The sequence below is a fragment of the Bubalus kerabau genome, chromosome 4 (genome assembly GCF_029407905.1).
Source record: "Bubalus kerabau isolate K-KA32 ecotype Philippines breed swamp buffalo chromosome 4, PCC_UOA_SB_1v2, whole genome shotgun sequence".
NCBI classification, from domain to species: Eukaryota; Metazoa; Chordata; class Mammalia; order Artiodactyla; family Bovidae; genus Bubalus; species Bubalus kerabau.
In genome coordinates, this window is record NC_073627.1 from 17,269,394 (window position 1) to 17,290,275 (window position 20,882).

The 20,882-nt window shown below is 44.2% G+C and overlaps 1 protein-coding gene and 1 long non-coding RNA gene across 11 annotated transcripts in view; both read right to left on the minus strand.

Moving 5' to 3' along the window:
- The window catches only part of TLK2 (tousled like kinase 2), a 123,132-nt gene extending 110,137 nt beyond the window's left edge, over positions 1–12,995 (minus strand). The window contains exons 1-2 of one of the 9 annotated variants that reach the window (XM_055575590.1): positions 12,980–12,995; positions 9,967–10,052 (exon numbers count right to left, since the gene is read on the minus strand). In XM_055575590.1, coding sequence (XP_055431565.1) covers positions 9,967–10,047 — 81 coding nt within the window. In that variant the 5' untranslated portion in view covers positions 10,048–10,052; positions 12,980–12,995. The other 8 variants (XM_055575588.1, XM_055575586.1, XM_055575585.1 and 5 more) reach the window with 8 other exon arrangements.
- A 429-nt stretch (positions 12,996–13,424) lies between these two features.
- LOC129648864 (uncharacterized) lies at positions 13,425–19,867 on the minus strand. Of its 2 annotated transcripts, none has more exons than XR_008712898.1 (3): positions 19,659–19,867; positions 14,085–14,185; positions 13,425–13,634 (listed from the first exon to the last, which is right to left on the minus strand). It is a non-coding gene; the product is annotated as an uncharacterized LOC129648864 (long non-coding RNA). The 2 variants fall into 2 exon arrangements; XR_008712899.1 differs by having other exon boundaries at positions 13,425–13,631; positions 19,659–19,866.
- Between the last annotated feature and the right edge of the window lie 1,015 nt (positions 19,868–20,882).

The following is a 20,882-nucleotide window of genomic DNA, read 5'->3' on the forward strand; positions in this document are numbered from 1 at the left end:
TGAATAAAATATGGTATGTGTAATATTACTCAGCCTTTAAAAGGAAGGAAATTCTGATGCTACAACATGGATGAATCTTGAGGAATATTATGCTAAATGAACTCAGCCAGTTACAAAAATGACAAATATTGTATGAGTCCACTTATATGAGATTTCTAGAGCAGTCAAATTCATGTAAACAGAAAGTAGAATGATTGTTGCCAGGGACTAAGGGAAGATATAAATGTGGAATTATTGTTTAATGAGTATAGTTTCATTTTTGCAAGATGAAGAAGTTCTTGAGAGGGATCACAATGATGACTGCAAAACAAAGTGAATGTACTATACACTCAAAAATGGTGAGAAGAGTAAATTTTTTTATGTATATATTTACTGCTCCCTTCAGGATCACAGCCTTGTCATGGCAAAGGGGCTTGCATAACTCAATGAAGCTATGAGCCATGTCATATGGGGCCACCCAAGACAGATGGGTCATAGTGAAGCGTTCTGACAAAATGTGGTCCACTGGAGAAGGAAATATCAACCCACTCCAGTATTCTTTCCTGGAGAACTCCATGAACAGTATGAAAAGGCAAAAAAATATGACACTGGAAGATGATCCCTCCAGGTCAGAAGGTGTCCAGTAGGCTACTGGGGAAGAGTGGAAGGCAATTACCAATAGCTCCAGAAAGAATGAAGTGGCTGGGACATAGTGGAAATGATGCTCAGTTGTGGATGTGTCTGGTGCTGTAAGTAAAGTCCAATGCTGTATAGAACAATATTGCACAGGAACCTGGAATGTTAGGTCCATGAATCAAGGTAAATTGGATGTGGTCAAGCAGGAGATGGAAAGACTGAATATCAACAGCTTAGGAATCAGGGAACTAAAATGGACAGGGATGGGTAAATTTAATTCAGATGGCCATTATACCTACTGCATGGGCAAGAATCCCTTAGATGAAATGGGATAGCCCTCATAGGCAAGAAAAGAGTCTGAAATATAGCATATTTGGGTGCAACCTCAAAAACAAGAGAATGATCTCAGTTCATTTCCAAGGCAAATCATTCAACATCACAGCAATCCAAGTCTATGCCCCAACTACTGATGCCAAATAAATTGAAGCTGACTAGTTCTAGTAAGACCTACCACAGCTTTTAGAACCACTCTGATGTCAGAAACCGAAGAGGAACTAAACAGCCTCTTGATGAGGGTGACAAAGGAGAGTTAAAAAGCTGGCTTTAAACTCAACATTTAAAAAACGAAGATCATGGCATCCAGTCCCATCACTTCATGGCAAATATTAACAGAAAGGGAAAAAGTGGAAGCAGTGACAGATTTTATTTTCTTGGGCTCCAAAATCACTGCAGATGGTGATTGCAGCCATGAAATTAAGACACTTGCTTCTTGGAAGGAAAGCTATGACAAACCTAGACAGCATATTAAAAAGCAGAAATATCACTTTGCTGATAAAGATTCATATAGTCAAAGCTATGGTTTTTCCAGTAGTTGTGTACAAATGTTAAGAGCTGGACCATAAAGAAGGCCGAGCACCAAAGAACTGATGCTTTCAAACTGGTACTGTGGAAGACTTTTGAGAGTCCCTTGGATTAAAAGGAGATCAAACCAGTCAATTCTAAAGGAAATTAACCCTGAAAACTCATTGGAAGGACTGATGCTGAAACTCCAATACTTTGGCCACCTGATACTAAGAGCCGACTCACTGGAAAAGACCCTAATGCTAGGAATGACTGAAGGCAAAAGGAGAAGGGGGCAGCAGAGGATGAGATGGTTAGACAGCATCAGCAACTCAATGGACAGGAATTGGAGCAAATTCCAGGAAACACTGGAGGACAGAGAGCCTGGTGTGCTGCAGCAGTCCACAGGGCTGCAAAGAGGTGGACATGACTTAGCAACTCGGCAAGAAGAACTCATTTACTACAATTTTAATGAGGGTGAAGTTCAGTAAAGAAAACCACCAAGCCCAAGACCTGCCCAATGAGATGACTCTGGGAAATTTTACCTTCTACTTTAAACAAGTAGCACAGTGCTATCCTTTGAGGATAAGAGCCACCTAAAAATAAACCAACCCTCAACAAAACTCAATGGATAGAAGCATGCAGATTAGACAATTTAAAGAGAAAATAAATAAGGGGAAGGTAGAAGAAGAAATAAAAAAGTGGATGGAAATTTCAGAACGAACCTACTCAGTATTCAGCCCTGGGAAATAAAAGACCAGCAATACAGAAGACAGGGTAAAAGGCAGAGAAAATCAAGTAAGAAAGTCTAACATATGTTTAAATAGAGTGCAAGAAGAAGACAGAGAGTAAGGCAGAGGCAATATATGCAAAGACAATGGCTGAGAATTCGAAAACTGATGAAAACCAGCAACCCACAGATTTAAGACAGCCAATAAATTCCAAGCAGAATAAATCAAAATAATTCAACCACTCACAGAAATATGCATACAGATGTTTATAGCAGCTTTATCCGTAATGCTAAAACTTGGAAGCAACCAAGACATCCTTTAGTAGGTGAAGAGACAAATAAGATGTGGCACAGGGACCTCCTTGGTGGTCCAGTGGTTAAGACTCTATCTTGCAATGCAGGCATGCAAAGTCGATCCCTGGTTAGGGAACCAAGATGCCACGTGCCTCAGAGCAACTAAGCCTGAGCGCCACAACCACTGAGTCCGTGCGCTGCGATGGAAGATCCACATCCACAAGGACGATCGATCCTGCCAAAATTCAGACCTGACACAGACATACAAGCAAATAATTCTTTAAACTAGGGGCTGCAGTGCACGGGGTCGCAAAGAGCTGGATACGACTCAGCGACTGAGCAACAACAACAGCCAGACAGTGAAATACTACTCAGGGCTTTAGGAAAAAAAAAGAGCTTACACACCATGAAAAGACACAGAGAAAACTCAAATGAATATTACTAAGTGAAAGAAGCCAATCTGAAAAGGCTACATATTGTATGATTCCAACTATTTCAACTATATGACATTCCAGGAAAGAGAAAACTATGGGGACAGTAAAAAGATCAGTAGTGGGCTAGGGGAGGAGGCAGGGATGAACAGTTGGAGCACAGAGGATTTTACGCCAGTAAAACTTTGTATGATACTATAATAAATACATATCATTATATACTTGACCAAATCTGTAGAATATACACCACCAAGAGTGAACCCTAACGTATGCTATGGGCTTTGGATGGTAACGTGTTGTCAATGCAGGTTCATCACCTCTCAAAATGTGTAGAGGCAGGAGTACCTGGGAAGTCTCCATACCTTCCACTCCATTATGTTGTGAGCCTAAAACCGCTCCAAAAACTAAAATCTACTTATTTTATGTGTATGTTCAGGTTCCTCCAAAATATTCAGGTGTAAATAATCCAACCTAGACATATCTCTCGTCTCTACACTGTAGTGCAGAATATCAAAGACAAAGAGAAAATCTTGAAAACAGGCAAAAAAAAGATTACATGCAACAGCATGGCAGTGATAATAAAAGTAAAATGAGATCAAGGAAATCAGTGGACAACAGTAAACAATGTACTAAAAGAACACAGCAGGCCAACCTAGAATCCTAAACCCAGCAAAATACCACCATTCAAGAACAAAACCCAAAATAGACATTTTAAAGCAGACACAATGGGAAGACAATTACTGGTAGACCCACTAGAGAAATTCCAAAGGATGTATTTCAGCAAAAGAAAAAGTATTCCAGATGGAAGGTCAGAGATGTGAAAAGGAACGAACAACAAAGAAAATGGTAAACACAACACAGGTAAACATGTAGGTTAGGCTAAATGAACATAACTATAAAACAGAGCCAATAAAATCTGTGTTCTTAAAAACGTACATGTACAAATGGTTAACACATAACTCTCATTTATCAAAACCCACAGAACTATACAACACAAAGAGTAAATCCTAATGTTAAACTAAGGACTTTCCTTGATAATAAAGGTATCAATACTCATTGATCAACTGTAACAAGTCTACCACATTAATGTAACATGTTAATAATGGGGAAACTGGAGAGATGGGATAGTAGTATATGACAACTCTGTACTAACGGCTCAATTTTCTGTAAAATAAAGTCTACTAAGTAAATATACATACATATACAATTAAATATAGAACAGCAGCATGTGAAGTGGGAGAGGAATAATGAAGTTAAAGGTTCAAGGCCCTTATATTGACAAAAAGGAGGGCAGAGGTATTGATTAACATCAATCCTTGATATAACGAATCCATACTGTAATTTCTGTGATAACTAATAAAAGAGTACATAACTTTCAAACTAGAAGAGAGGAAAAATGGAATGTTAAAAAACAAATAGCTGGCAAAATTTTGAAGGTGGGGGAAACAGAATGAGAATTTTATCTTTTATTGTAGATAATAAATGAAAAAAATTTCAATGGAAAATAGAAGAATCATAAGAGAGATTTTGAAAGAAACCTACGAAAAATTTAAAGCCCAAATACTTCCCCAGTGGCTCAGCAGTAAAGAATCTGCTTGCAATGTAGGAGACTGGCAGGAGATATGAGTTCGATCCCTGACTCAAGAAGATACCCTGCAGTAGGAAATGGCAACTCACTCCAGTATTCTTGCGTGGAAAATCCCACGGACAGAGGAGCCTTGTGGGCTACATACAGTCCATGAGGTTGCAAAAAGTTGGACATGACTGAGTGACTAAACAACAATACAAATATGTCATTACATTAAATGCAATTTTAGCCAAGAGTTTGGAAACTACATTAAAACAAGAAACATGCCTATTTGGACGACAACTGTTTTTAATTCAACTCTTTCCCAATTCGACAAGGATTTATTCAGTATATACAATGTGCTGAGCATTTGAACAGTCAGAAATAAAGACAACATCCATGTTCTCAAGGAGACTAACAGGGAGAACAAATGTGTTATAATAAAGACAGGTCATCAGGTGCTAATAAGATAATACAACTAGATTGGTGAGGCTATCCAGAAAAGCTATACAGAAGGGATATCTGAATTATGCCTTGAAGAGTAAACTGAAAGTTCACGTGACAAATGAAAAGGAGCAGTGGAGGAGACAGCAACACCGGTCAGGAGGCCAGCCATGGTTAGAGCCAGCAGCACACAGCAGTGGGCAAGTCGACAGCAATCCAGGAAGCTGAAAAGTCCAGAGTTTTAACTCCACCCAGTAGACAATGTGAAGCCTTTAAAGTAAGGGAGTAAAACAACACTACTGGTATTTTTAGAAATATAACTGGTAGCAGTTTACAAAAAGCTGAATGAGGTGGGAGATACTAACTGTTACAGTTATGAATGAGGAAGGTCTGAATTAAGGCAAGTAGCAGTGGGGCAGACAAATGCTAGAGGAAGAAGAGAAATGAGCTGATACTTGACTACGTGTGAAATGAGGATAGAATTAAATAAATTTTAAAGTACAGACGGTCCCTGCCTTACCATCGTTCCATTTAACGATTTTTTAACTTTATGATGGTGCAAAAATGATACACATGCAGGGGGAACTACACTTCAAATCTTGAATGTTGATCTTTTCTGGGCTAGTCACGTGTGACACAATCCTCTCTCACGCTGCCCAGTGGTGAGGGCAGCACAGCTACCAGTCAGCCATGCCATCATGAGGGTAAGAGAGCCAATACACTCAACCGCTCTGCACCCAATCATTCTGCTTTTCACTTTCGGAAGAAAAGTCAACAAATGACATGAGATATTCAACACTATTATAAAACAGGCTCTGTGTTGGATGAGTTTGCCCAACCATAGGTTAACGTAAGTGTTCTGAGCGTGTTTAAGGTAGGCTAGGCTAAGCTATGATAGGTTAGGTATGTTAAATGTATTTTCAACTTCTGATATTTCCAACTTACAACGGGTTTATCAGGACATAAGTCAAGGAAGATTTGTAAATGAAAAGAAGAGAACATAAAGGCAAACAAACATAATAATAAATTTAAGAATAGTCACTCCTAAAACTGGTCTAAATGTAGACTATTTTTCAGCATTTATGCCTACTGACCATCTAACTATGTACTAAATGTAAACACCTAAACATAGTTTTAAAAACTTCCTGCACTGGCATGTGAAACAGCTAACAGGAGGCATCCATGACTGACAGCTTCTAATTGATACAATTTACTACATGACAGGAGAAAGGTATCAGCTGGCTCAAGATCTTCTCAGAAGTCAGATGTGATCATCTGACTCACATCACACTCACAAATTTATAAAAGATAGAAAATGAGTTTCTTATTGTGCCAAAAGAGGGAGTCCCACTTTTCACGGTTCTCATTTTGCTCTTCTTTTCAACACCATCAACACACCTTTTATTCAATACAATTGAAACCAAGGAAATTAATCAAAAAAGTAAGTTATAGTGAGGAATCTTAAAAAAAATACAAACATTTTCTTTGAACTTAAAGTATAGAAACACTTATTCTGTTGCCAATATTTTGATATAGGCCTGCTGAGTTACAGATCTCCTGACTGTAGTAGTTTCACACTGTCTTACACAAGCCACACCCATAATGCATCATCTACTATTTCCAGTTTCGATTTCTTTAAAAGTGAAGCAAGAACTTTTAAGATACTTGCCATGTATCTAAATGAAAAATTCTTCCAGGTTAAAAAAAAATTCTCTTAATAAATTTTTATAGTTACCTCCTTATTGCTTCATTTTATATTCAGTCTTTCCAAGGTAGGTAACTTAGTTTTCACAGAATCAACAATTCTTTCATTTTATGTCAATGGTTATCACACTTTTGTATTGAGCCATATAATTATAACACAAGTGCAAGTTGTCATAAAGTGGTCCTTGGTGAGTCTACAAATCAACTGGTGGGAGCAATGCACTGGGCATCAGTTAGCACGTCTCATAAAAAGAGAAGGAATGTTTATTAAGACTAGTATCCCTGTTATGAAAGATCTAAATTCACTTTTGCTTTTTTTGTATTTGGGACAGTATCTGGCACACAGAGAATACTATGGAAGTATGTGTTACTATATTAGCATTAGAAGTCAACTAGGTACGGATAAATAGTACACGCAAGGGCAGAATTCCACCTCCTTTACAGTCTCCAGAATCACAGAGATGAGACTGCCTGTATTTAAGTAGTCAAAAGGGGAGAGAGTAGGGAATATAAACTGCTAAGTTCTCATTGAAAACATATGAATACAAGGTAGTCAGTTTCACATTACTGGATTATCTAGTACTTTAAGGAAGAGATCTTAAAAAAAGCAGCAGTGTTCACATGCCAAGTCAATAAGACATGAAGAAGTAGGTTCATAGCCCAATTAACCTATCATCTCCAAAATGCTAAGAGAATGGTTACAGGTCGTCCTAAAAAGTGGCAGCTAGAGTACAGGAGGAAAGTCAATTACAGCTTCACAGTGCGAGTCAGGTTCCTTCCCTCTATTACCCACTCACTGATGACAGAAAACATCAGTCTCTTAAACAAAACCCCATGGCACATCCCAAAGTGCATAACAAATGCTTCTGTTTTACCAGTTATTATAAATTAAATATAAAATTAATGTGCATAAATGCAATGTGATAGAAAAATTTTAATTTGCAAATAACCTAAATATAAGCAAAGAGCAACTTAAATACTGCAAGCAATGAATGTGGCAGCATGGCCGTTTTCTCCCAGCCTAAGTTTCGTATCTAATTTGCAGGTGCAAAACCCTCAAGGCAACATGACAGAAGATCTACAATCACCAGGAAGTTCAAAGACTGCAGCTCCTTAAAACATCCTGTCCACTAGGAAAGAATCCACAGAGGCACCGACTTTCTTCCTTCTATGGACATCAAAAAGTACTGAAAATGTTATGAATAGTTAGGAGAAACTCGAGAGAGAGCCACGCGGCTGCACCAGCCCCACTAGATGGCACTGTCACAGCAAAGCCACTCTGCTCTCCCACTTCCAAGGGCTGAAAGCACTCATGATCTCTGCAAACTGAAAGCTGTCATCAACACAGCGACATCCTCACTGAGAAATGATGACCCATAATGAGGAGTTCCAGGCTCGAAGGAAGCGTCGATCCAAAAGCACCTTTCTTCCCAGGACCACGGCCCCCTCCCCGCTCCTATTTCAAATAAGCGGTCTGAGAGAAACAACAGCTTGCATGCTTAAGAAGTCCTACAAAATGGAGATTTTCTTTTTTCTCTTCCTAACTACACAAAACTACAGGATAATTACTTGCTTTTTTTCCCCCCAAGTTTCTTTGCTATGGGTAAAAACTCTCCTAGTGGTCCAAGAATAACAGATTTATTGTGATCAATACACTTATCATGACTGGAAACTTCAAAATAACACAATTAATGATACAAAAACATTTGGATAAAAATGAACTTCTTTCTATATATTAAAGCAGAACTCCTATTAAACAGATTAAGTTTTTTGACACCTCAGTTACATGATTTTAGCTGGGCCTGGGCAGCAGAATTCACAATGCTACTCATTCCCATAACTTATGCTCTACCCCATGGAAAGTATGCTTGGATACAGCTACCAGGAACCTAAAACCAGAAGGAAAGAAAAGCATTCTAACAAAGCCCAATTAGTTTAAAGTGTATACAATTTCAATACAAACTTACTCTTACACAGTGGGTGAGCATTTGAACAGACAGATTTGGATACAAGACTTTTACTGAATTACCAGCAAAAGTCATTATTAGGCAATCAAGTGAATCAGAGATCAATTTAACACTCAAATATACTACTCAAGTACAGTTGAAGCTACTTCACCTAGATCAGAGAATTTATACATATAACTAAACATGTAACAACAGTCAGGAGCACAGCTGCTCTAAAGTGCCACAAAAGTCAGTTACTTAATTAAAGAGGCCAAGAAACCAAGAATTTAAAAATGTGTAACAAATCCTGTGTTCCTATAGTACCTCATCACAGATCTAATACAGCTCCCATCCCAGTTATCCTCTATCTATACCACACTCCCCTCTACAGTAAGGGCTTGGAAGCACTCTGCTGAGGTATCGTCCCTAACATCCTGCACAATGCCCAGGAGGCAGCAGGTATTCACTGTCTATTGAATGAACAAAGACTATCAAGTTATTCCAGCCCACCAAAATTACGACCCTCATCAAAGCAGTTTTTCTAACTAAACTTTGACAAACACCTTCTCCTTTAAGAAGCAACTGACCAAAGCATGAGACTAAGATCCAAGTTGCCATGAGAAATAATATTTCTTGGAAAGTACAGGAAGAAGTCAAAGATCAAAAATTCTCTAGTCTCAGGTCCAAGTAAACAACATCTTGGATTGGTGAAGATTTTAAATAAAACATCACAAATATATCTTACATATTGTACTAAAATCATAAATAGGTTTTATACTTTGTTCTAAAGCTCTCCTATCACAGCAGAGGGGTGAGGCAGCAGTTTCATAAAGATGCACAGGAAGCCATAACACTGCCCATGAATGGGGCCTGATCTTATGCTACTGGAACAAAAACAGTGAACAAGAAGGGAAAATAGGAGGAAAGGAAAAGGAGTCTGGGGTACAATCATGAGGAATCTGCTGAACTGCAGATCTGGAGAGGTGACATAGCAGGGGCATGTTTTTCAAAACTCTACACGTAACCATACAAGAAGCCCAGCGTGATGAAGCTATGCCAATACCTTTTCATTAGCGGTTTTTGTCTGAGTGACTGAGGAGTTTTGACAAAATGTGGCATAGAATTGAGACACATCCTGTTAGTATCCTTGCAATAGACCCATGGGAAACCTCTCCCACATTAGAGGGTAAAAAGAAGTATATATTTCTATACAGAGTACCTTCAAGAGTACTGTTAAATGAGTGGAACAACTGATAGGATTTAAAAGTTCACTGGAACTGTGAGCCAGATCTTCTCCCCCTCAATGTATCTGTATGATCCATCCAGTTTGCTCTTTGTTTTTAAATGTGTTTAAAGTTGGCTATGAGCAGTGTTCATTATCATCATTTTACTCACCTTACTAACACCAACTCCAGTAAACCTGGCCTCTAATAATTCCTGCCGTCGGGGGTCCAGGCTATGCAATTCTTCCATCATTTCTACTGAAAAAGAAAAAGTAGGTTGTGAGGCCCTAAAAGCTAAAACATGAAGAACCAATTCTTGGATACAACAAAATGCATAGTAACTATTTCGCAGAATATTCACATACAGGTAAACCTCAAATAAATATGGCATACAAGTAATAAACCACAAGGCACTGTATTAAATAGTAATACATTTAAAGTTACAAAAGTCTTCTTCTGAGGGTCACTTATTCTTAACTAGTTCTAATTTGACTTTAACAGCAAAAATCCCCCTCAAACCTTTCATATAATCTCTGTAAAAGCTGAGCAAAGCCCAGCTTACAAAAAAAGAAAATTTCTATCAACCTTTGAATTTAGGTAAGTACTTAAGGATATTTCCTTCCCAAACACACAGGAACTAGTTCTTAAACTAAAAATATGAATCATTATTAATAACTTCAAAATAATACAGCATGAATCAGAAGCTACTAATAACTTAAAATAACGCTATTATATTATGCCTCCTTTCTCTGAGGAGCATGAAAAAAGGAATTAATTACTTCATTTTAATAGAGAACCCATGGTAAAACCATCAACCTGCATCCACTCAGGAAATTAGTATGGCTCCATAACCACCCCTTTACAAAATCTTTCTCTGCCACTCCCTGGAGCAGTAGGTTGCTCTAGACATCTGCTTTTAGCACTCCTTCCAAGCAGGGAGGGGCAAGAGGACACCATTTTTAAACTCCTTCCACGACCAATTAATGCACAGGCTACTCTCAGCAAATACCTCCATCGTTTGCAAGAAATCAACTCTTGCAGAACGCATTAAAAACCGCCCAAATATTAAAAGTAGAAAAGGTATATATACCATTACCTACAACCCCTTTGAACATATTACTAAATAGCTACTGGAATGATTGGCATGATTTAAAAGTTCACTGAAAACATGAATTAAACATGCCCCTCTGCAATCTAACAACTCCACAATTTTCAGTAACAACCCCTACAAAGCCTCCAGTTTCATTTCCCTTCCTGGATTGAGAGCCTGGGGCAAAGAGGAATGAAAGGGTGGCAAATTAAAGTTTCACCCACACAGACAAGTGCAGGTTAGAGAGGGAATTAGGAAATTCTCAGAAGGGTAGAAAGGTATCTTAGAAAAGAAAAGAGAAAAAGAAAAAAAGAGAGATTGAGAGAATGTTTCCCTAAGTGGCCTTCCTCGAGTCTCGCCCTGCCCTAATCGAGGCCGGAATGGCAGAGGTTGCAGCCTCCCTTCAAGCCCCAGGGTCTCTCTGCACGTTTCCTAAACCTCCATCCCCAGGCCTGGCCCGGAAAATGACGCCCCAGCGGTTATTCCATTTAATGTCAACTCATGTTAAGGAAAGATCCACTCAGTCTCATTCCAGCGGGGCCTTGGACTGGGATCCTCCCTGTAGCCCACAGCCGGAAAGCAGGACCGATGGGGCCTGGTCCCGGCGCCCCTCGTCTCCCGCCGGCTCCAAACTTTCCCCAACTCCAGGCCCACCTGTCACGGAGGGAGGGCGGGCCAGCTCTCGGGGGCGCCCGGGAGGCTGCCGGGGCCTCCAGCTGCCCGGGTGCCCCCCTCTCCCCGCCGGCCGCAAGCCCCACTCCCAGGCCGGGGCCGCCTGGGCCTCTCCCATCTTCGACCCGGCCCCTCGGCGACCCGCAGCCCTCGGGAAGCCCCTCCCGCCTCAGCGCCGGGGAGCTGCGGCCCGGCGCCGGCCCCCGGGTGGGCCCGGGCCGCAGCCTCCTCAGCCGAGGGGGTCGCCCGGACGGTTAATACCTCAGGCCCGGCGCCCTCCCCCGCCCGGGGCTCAGCCTCTCACCTGCCGCCGCTGCCGCCGCCGCCGCCGCTCCACGCTCCTCCCGGGAGGGGCCCCGACCCGACCCGGCTGCGGACCGCTCTGCTCTCCCCTTGGGCAGGCCCGGGGCGGAGCCGGGGCCTCTCCTGAGCGCCGCAACCCCCCGCCCGGGCAGCCGCCGCCGGCGCCGGGCTCCACGAGAGGGCGGGCGGGGGAGGGGGGCCTCGGAGGCCGCAGATCCCCGGGCTCGCGTACAGAGCCAGGCGCCTGACGCGGGCCCGGGCCCGGGCGGCCGCGGGGGGCGCGGGACCGGTCTCCTGGCGCCGGACAAAGGCCAAGGGAGGCGCAGAAGGGCCCAGGCCCGGCCGGGAGGTGGGGGCCCGCTCGGCTAGGGGCCACTCGGGTGCGGCGCGGAAGGCGGGGGGGTCGGAACCGCTGGAGCCCAGGACCCGCCTCCGGCCCCTTAATCCGGATCGGTTCGGTCCGGATTAGTAGTGATCGGTGTAAACACACTAGTGAAACCGCGTGTTTCCTCGCGAGATTTGCACGGTTGGGAGGCAGGGGGGGTCCTGGGGGGGTGGGGGAAGTGCCGACAGTGGGGGAGGAGGGGGAGGGGACGAGGAAGGTGGGGGGGTCCCCGCTGCCCCGGCGCCCCGCCTCCTCCAATCAGCGGCCGGCCTGCCGGGCAGGGGTTAACCAGGGGACCCCGCGCAGGCGAAGGAGGCCGCCGCCTCGCCGGGCGGCTGAGGGCGGGCTGACGGGCGGCGCTGACGGACGCACCGCGACGCGAGGGGAGGTCTGACCCGGCTGGGCCGGAGTCCCGGAGACCCCGCAGCCGTCTTCGTAAAATCGGCTCCCGCTTCGCGGGACCGGCCCCAGCCGAGCGGACCAACGCTGGAGGGGCCTCGCTGCCTGGGCCGGGCGCTTCCCGGATCCGCCTCGCCGAACCCTGCGCCCGCCTAATCCCTGATCTCCACGAGTTTGGGTGAGAAGTGGGGTTGCTCTGCCCAGGATGGATTTTAGACGAAGAAAGCCGTGAGCCGACGAACCCCGCCCGAACTTCCCCGGAGATGCCCAGTTAGTGAGTTGGCTGTGTCCCCCCGTGTTGGCTAGCTCCCACGCCCCGCCAGGCTCCAAACTCACCGTCCCGGCTCCCCAAATCCACGTTTGCGCCGTGGAAAGCGGACAGAGCTTCACCTCCACGTACCTGGTTGGCAGGGCGTCTTTAGGGTCAAGTGGTGCTCTGGGATCAAGGCTGAGCCCCCACCCCCACCACAGTGCTGCCCTTCGGAAGGCGGGAGGTGGGGGGGGCGCTGCCCCAAAGGGACTCTATCGGTGCACCCTGGGGGAGGTTCCATTTCAACCTTTGATTAAAAACAAGGCTCTCTTGGGTACTTAGGGGGCTCTAAGAATAAGTGCTAGAATGGGGAAAACAGGCCTGCCCTTCTCTACCGAGGAATGGGAAATAGGCCAGGGTGCAATAGCTCTTTCAGCTAGGCGGCTTCCTACACAGAAGGCTCCCATTCTGATCGCCCAGCACCAGAGAAAAAATCACATTCTCCACCGACATCTGAGCCAGGACACTGACTTCTACGCAGATACCCAACTTTTTATTTTCCTCTGATGCTTCCTTGATCAGATGTCTGAAGATGTATGAGAACAAGTGGCTTGGGGAAAATTCATAAAATGAGTAAGAGCCTTGAACTTTTCCAGGGGGTAGGCAAGTATTCAGGTGATGTTTCTGCATTTCTTTCTTCCTTACTCTTAATTCTTCCTGTATTGGTGGAACACAGACCTGCTGAACGGGCGAAGGATGGCAGGTTACTTATTGTTCGTTGTTCAGCCTTCCCAACCCTTGGGCACATTCAAGCACTGTAGAAAAAAATCCATTCTGCCAAGAGTCACCTTGCTTCAAATCCCAGCCAGGTTGGGCCTTGCACACACATATTTCGTTAGATAACAGTGTTTGAAGGGGAGCCGGGGAGCAAGTTCCAGGCAGAGGGCAGGAAAAAGGGCAAGGTAAAGGACTATCAAGGGAGCAGGAGAACCAAGAGTATGTTCCTCTACAACTCAAAAAAGAAAAGCACATGAGACAAGTTCTGTCCTTACAGTAAATGATCAAAACAGTAACTTCTTAAAATGACACTGGAACATCTCAGAAGAGTTTAAGAGAAAGAACACTGGACAGAGCTGGAGCTGAGCTCCGGCCAGCTCCTCCACAGACAAACTGCTCAGGCCGTTACCTAACCTTTCAAGTTTCGCCAACCTCATCTGTGAAGGAGTTTGGACCAGAGGATTCCCAGAGTCCTTTCCAGGTCTAAAGGGCTATGATTCCATTTTTTGAGGTAACTATGAAAAAATAAAAATAAAACTAGTCATTGAAATTCAGGAAAAGATGAGATTTTGTTTCACTTGGCCTAGTGTGTTCTTCCCTGCATGTCCGAAAACTGACACTATCACAGGGTCTGTTCATAGCCCACTCCACATCTAACACTCATCCCGAGAGGAATTGCTCATAGCAATTTCATGAATTTGCTTACCACAAAAATGGTGTACTTCTGTTTGTTGTTCAGTCACCCAGTCCTGTCCAACTCTTTGCTACCCCATGGGCTACAGCATGCCAAGCCTCTCTGTCACTCACCATCTCCATCAAGTTTGCCCACATTCATGTCCATTGCATCGGTGATGCCATCCAGCCATCTCATCCTCTGATATCTCTTATACGCTTCTGTTTATAAGCATATAAACTACTAGGCTTCCCTAGTAGCTCAGATGGTAAAACATCTGCCTGCAATGCAAGAGACCTGTGTTCGATCCCTGGGTCGGGAAGATCCCCTGGAGAAGGAAATGCAACCCACTCCAGTATCCTTGCCTGGAAAACTCCATGGACAGAGCAGCCTGGCAGGCTACAGTCCCAACAAAGAGTTGGACACGACTGAACAACTAACACACATAATCATATAAGTGAAAATATCAAATACTAACAGTCAGAAAAAAGAATAGATGGATGATTTTGTTGTTGTCCAGTGGTTCTCAGGAGAAGGCAATGGCAACCCACTCCAGTACTCTTGCCTGGCAAATCCCATGGACGGAGGGGCCTGGTGGGCTGCAGTCCATGGGGTCGCTAGGAGTCAGACACGACTGAGCGACTTCACTTTATTTTTTCACTTTCATGCATTGGAGAAGTAGAAATGGCAACCCACTCCAGTGTTCTTGCCTGGAGAATCCCAGGGACGGGGGAGCCTGGTGGGCTGCCATCTATGGGGCCGCGCAGAGTCAGACACGACTGAAGTGACTTAGCAGCAATGGTTCTTACGATATAATTTAACCTTGGGTTCATGAACCCACTTGTTTAAAGTGTGTTGGCTCACAGAGCAACTTTGTGAAACTCAGCTTGTCAAAGGCTGGCAAATGGTGACACTCCCCATGCAAAAGCCCAGTTGCTATCAGAAGGCTCAAACATGGATTCATCTAGATGTTCCCATTGATCCTGCCTTCAGGGTAGCATATGACAAGTCCTCCAGGTCCATGTTCACAGTCACAGAAGGGACAAGGGAGCTGGCGTGCCCCAAGCTGCGCTTTGCAGGTTTCGACAGGTTAAATGCTTTAAAGGGAGTGGATGTACATTGGTCCTCAGGACTCTAGGTTAAAGTTAAGTGGAATACTTTTATTTCAGTACTTCTTAGAACCTAAAATGTATAATATGCACAAGACAATCTCCAGGAGGGGGAGTGCGGTATGCACTGGTTTCTAATTTGATTTTTTGAACCACCACCCTGGTATTTTTTTGGTTGGTTGGTGATTTCTGATACTTATGGGAGATACTTTGAGAAAAACACTGGAGAAAACTAGTTTAGCCCTTCTTTGCCCTTTCACCTGTACCACAACTAATGAATGTCCACAGTCTTCTTAAATACTTCATAATATCCACCATCCTCAGCGAAAAGACTATGGCATGTTTTACCAAGCAGGGGACCCTCACGTGCACCTTTTCTAAAAGGAGCCTGCAATATGATGGCTAAGAGGACAAACTCTTGGTCCAGGGCCCTGGTTTTCATCTTGGCCCTGCCTCTTACCAGCTGTGTTGCCTTAGGCAAGATATTTAACTTCTCTAAGCCTCAGTTTCTTTACCCATCAAATGGTGTTAAAACTTCGCAAGCCCTCGAGGAGAAAATGGAAACTCCAGTATTCTTGCCTGGAAAATTCCATGGCCAGGAGAGCTTGACGGGTCATAGTCCATGTAGTCTTTACAAAGAGTTGGACACGGCTGAGCCTGCACACGTAGAAGGCAATGGCACCCCACTCCAGTACTCTTGCCTGGAAAATCCCATGGACGGAGGAGCCTGGTGGGCTGCAGTCCATGGGGTCGCCAAGAGTCGGGCTCGACTGAGCGACTTCACTTTCACTTTTCACTTTCATGCATTGGAGAAGGAAATAACCCACTCCAGTGTTCTTGCCTGGAGAATCCCAGGGACAGGGGAGCCTGGTGGGCTGCCTGCCATCTGTGGGGTCGCACAGAGTCGGACACAACTGAAGCGACTTAGCAGCAGCAGAGCCTGCACACGATTATTGAAAAATACAACTATTTGGTTCTAATTGAATCAACTCCATAGAAGGGAGAGAAAATTAAAAAAAAACAAAACACCTCACAGGGCTGTTGGAGGACAAAATGAGATGATGTGTATGCCCGACAGAATAATCCCCAAAGAAATGGTCCTCAAACCTCACGTTTCTACCAAGGAGGTCTACATTTGTCATTAGATTGTCTTGGCAGCACACAGTTTAACTTCAGAAATCAGGCTGCCAATGTACTGAGTCGCTCATGGGGCTATTTTCTTCATAACAGAAAAAGGACTTGATAACAGGAAAAATGTCTCATTAAAGAAAGCACTACATTTGTTGGGGGGAGGGGAGGGCCCAGTAGACAAAAATATAAAAGTCACCTGGCCTTATGTTCTTCTTCCCCTACCCTTGAGGGTTTCTAATGGTGTGAAGAAATAAGAGATTTTGTGAAGGCGGTATTTCCACCAGAAGTTCTGGTGGGCAGGGCCATGTAGAACGTTAGGGTGGTGGTGGTCGCACAGAACTAGGCTCAAACCCCATCTCTTCACCTCTCAGCTTCTTCATCTGAAAACTGTGGCCTGCACACCTAATCCCATGGGTGGCTCTAATGAAGGTTGAAATAGTGGGACTGGCCTGGTGGCCCAGTGGCTGAGACTCTGTACCACCAATGCAGGGGGCCCAGGTTCGATCCCTGGTCAGGGAACTAGATCCCACATGCCACAACTAAGGGTTCAGATGCCACAACTGAGACCCAGTGCAGCCAAATAAATAAATAAGGAAAACATTTTTTAAAAAATAAAGTTGAAAGAGTGATGGGAAATGCCTTCTAACTGCACCCGACATACAGTAGACATTTGGCCAGTTCTATTTCCTCCAGACTCCCCATTTCTAACAAAATGGAAAAGCATCTGGCAGCCAGGCAGGTGCTCTATGGATGAAAGAAATTCACGTCTCAGGTCTCAGCCTTCACAGGACTCTCTGCCAGTCTCTCCCCTATCTCTAATTTTCATACCCTCCTCCTGCCCAACTTGCTTCAGAAGCTCTTCCTGGGCAAGTCTCCTTGACACAGTTTATTTATCAAGTCATGCTGTCTTCCCCACAGCCCAGTGATGCTGGAACAATGTTCTTATTCTCCTAGAGAGCACCTCCCTTCTCTAATTTCCTCCTTCAACTCCCTCCCCAAATGTTACTTTTTAATACTTGCCTTCTCTGCATTGTGTGTTCCTCCTTCCCAGCAACTGCAACAAGAATGAATGCCCACTTAAGTGTAACGAGCCCCTTAAGTGTAACAAGCCCCCTCTGCTGAGCTACTGAATCTTCCATTTTGGTTTTTCTCAGAAAACCTCAAGATAGGAAACAACAGCAAACACCCTGCATCTGTGGACACTAGCAAAACATATTTTATCAATCTTCCTTCCACTGACCTTTCGTATCAGGCTTAAGTAAGCAACCTGCAGACGCACTGACACAGGTTGGGAGGGAACGGGGACCTCAGCCCTGAGCCCACAGAGAAGAAAGAAAGGGATCACTCAGCTACTGGCAGGAGACTTGGGCATAGTCAGCCCAGAAAGGTGCATCAGAAGATGTGTGTGGTTTTTGTATGGCCTCTGAATGACAAGAATGAAGTGGGGTTTGTTTGGGTGTTTTTTTTTTTTTTTGGTGGGGGGAGGGTTGAGTTTTCTTTTTTAATTGTTGTTCAGTGGCTAAGTCTGCAGCACGCCAGGCTTACTTGTCCTTCACTGTCTCCGAGTTTGCTCAAACTCATGTCCATTGAGTCGGTGATGGTGATGCCATCCAACCATCTCATCCTCTGCCACCCTCTTCTCCTCAATCTTTCCCAGCATCAGGGTCTTTTCCAGTGAGTTGGCTCTTTGCATCAGGTGGTCAAAGTACTAGAGCTTCAGCATCAGTCCTTCCAATGAATATTCAGGGCTAATTTCCTTTAGAATTGACTGGTTTGATTTCCTTGCAGTCCAAGGGACTCTCAGTCTTCTCCAGGACCACAGTTTGAAAGCATCAGTTCTTCAACACTTAGCCTTCTTTATGGTCCAAGCCTCACGTTTGTACATGACTACTGGAAAAACCATCACTTTGACTATATGGACCTTTGTCCATTTCTTTTTAATGATTGAAAGAAAATCAAAAGAAGAATAGTATTTCACGACTTGAAAATGATATAAAATCTAATTTGGTGTCCATAAATAAAGTTTCATTTAGAACACAGCCACACTGGGACTTCCCTGGCCCTCCAGTACTTAGGACTTTGCTTTCCAATGTAGGGGGTACAGGCTTAATAGCTGGTCGGGGAACTAAGATCCCACCAAAAAACTAAAAACAGAAGCAATATTGTAACAAATTCAATGAAGACCTTAAAAATGGTCTACATCAAGAAGTAAAACTGAAAAAAAAAAACAAACCCACAGCCACACTAATTTCTTTACATACTATCTGTGGCTGAATTTGCAAAATGGCAGAACTGAGTAGTACTGACAGGCAGGCAAAGCCTAAAACATTTACTATCTGGTCCTTTACAGAAAAAGTTTGTCAACTCCTGCTCTAGGCCAGGGCTTCTCAGAGAGCAGATGTGGGCTTCCCTGATGGCTCAGGCGGTAAAGAATCTGCCTGCAGTGCAGGAGACCTGGCTTTAATCCCTGGGTTGGGAAGATCCCCTGCAGAAGGGAATGGCTACTCACTCCAGTATTCTTGCCTGGAGCCTTCCATGGACAGAGGAGCCTGGTGGGCTACAGTCCACTGGGTCGCAAAGAGTTGAACATGACTGAGTGACTAACACTTTCACTTCATGAATCCCTTGGGCATCTTGCTCTAGTGTGTCTGGGACAGGACCTAAGAGTCTGCTTTTCTATTAGCCCTCAGGTGACGCTGCTGGTGCTGGTCTGCAGACCACACTGGGGAGGTCAAGGCTCTCAAAGGCATGTCGGTTATATCAGTAGGAAATGCCTTTGTGAAGACTTTGTATGTACAGTGAGCAAATCTTTTAAAATATGAAAAAAACTGGAGTGTAACCCAGGATAATAACCCCAATCGAATCTTCCACATTTCATTCCATTGTTTTGGCATCACGTGACAGCCAAATAGACAGGGAAATGGATTTGCTACCCACTTGGCTGAGACCAAAGGGATTGCAGCCGAACGCTCTTGTGAGTGCTTCCTCTTATTGGCCCTAAGCGTACCAGTCCAGCTACAGAAGGAACCTCTGTGTCCTGGTGTTCCAGTATTTGGAAAGGGGGTCTGAGCTTACCTTATCCAAAACAGTATTGGCTTTTCCACCTTCAGGCAAATCCTCTCTCAGCTCCTTCTTCAGTGACAGACCCTTGGAAAAGCAGCTTGGATTCAAATCTCAACACTTCTGCATACATGAGAAGTATGTAAAAGGTCTTCTGAGACCCAAGGACACCTGACTTTTGGAGCCTTGATTTCCTTATCTGCGCCGTGGAGATAATATATATAAAGCACCTGGGTTACTGCTGGATCCCTGGCCAGGTGCTTCCAACCTGAAATCATCATAAAACTTACAGGCAAAACCTGCCTCTTTCCCTACCTAACTCATGCTATTGTTTAGTCGACAAGTTGTGTCCAGCTCTTTGTGATGCCATAGAATATGTAACCTGCCAGTCTCTTCTGTCCATGGGATTTCCCAGGCAAGAATACTGGAGTGGGTTGCCATTTCCTTCTCCAGGGGATCTTCCTGACTCCGAGATCAGATCCATGTCTTCTACACTGCAGGCGGGTTCTTCACCACTGAGCTACCAGGGAAGCCCATTTAACCCAGATTAGCAAATGTCAATTCCATTCTTTCATTACTTCAAAAACCCTGGAATCATCCTCTCTTACACCCTTATCCCCAGCACTTCCACTCCAGCCTCACCAGCCTGCTCCCACCTCAAGGCCTTTGCGCTTTCCCTCCATCCACCTGGTGTACTTTCCTGCAGACACCTAGCAGGTGTGGCCACGTTACACTGCATGGACTGTGGGTTATCTTCTGCGTCTGTGTGATAGTGATACGAAGCTGGCCAGTAACTGCCTTTCCACGATAGAGTGAGAAAACCCTCCAGGCTAGGTTTTTCAGTAGAAAGAAGTGAGAAGGACAGTTTGAAAAGAAAGACCATCTCATCACAAGGAAAACAACTTTTTTTTTTCTATTTCTTTAATTTTCTGTCTGTATGAGATGATGACTGTTCACTAAGCTTACTGTGATGGTCACTTCAGTGATGTACCTAAGTCATCATGCTGTGTATCTCCAACCTGTAGTGCTGTATGTCAACTATATCTCAATAAAACTGGAAGGAAAAAAAAAATTTTTTTTTAAGCCCCAAACTAAATCCTCACCCTTAGGTGCATGCCACTGAGAGAAATGGACAATAATGCAGAATTGTACGTCAGAGGCACAGAGTGGCAGGAGGAATAGGGAGCAGGGACGAGGACCAAGAGCTGGACCCTAGTGGTGGCGGAGATGCTGCGTCAC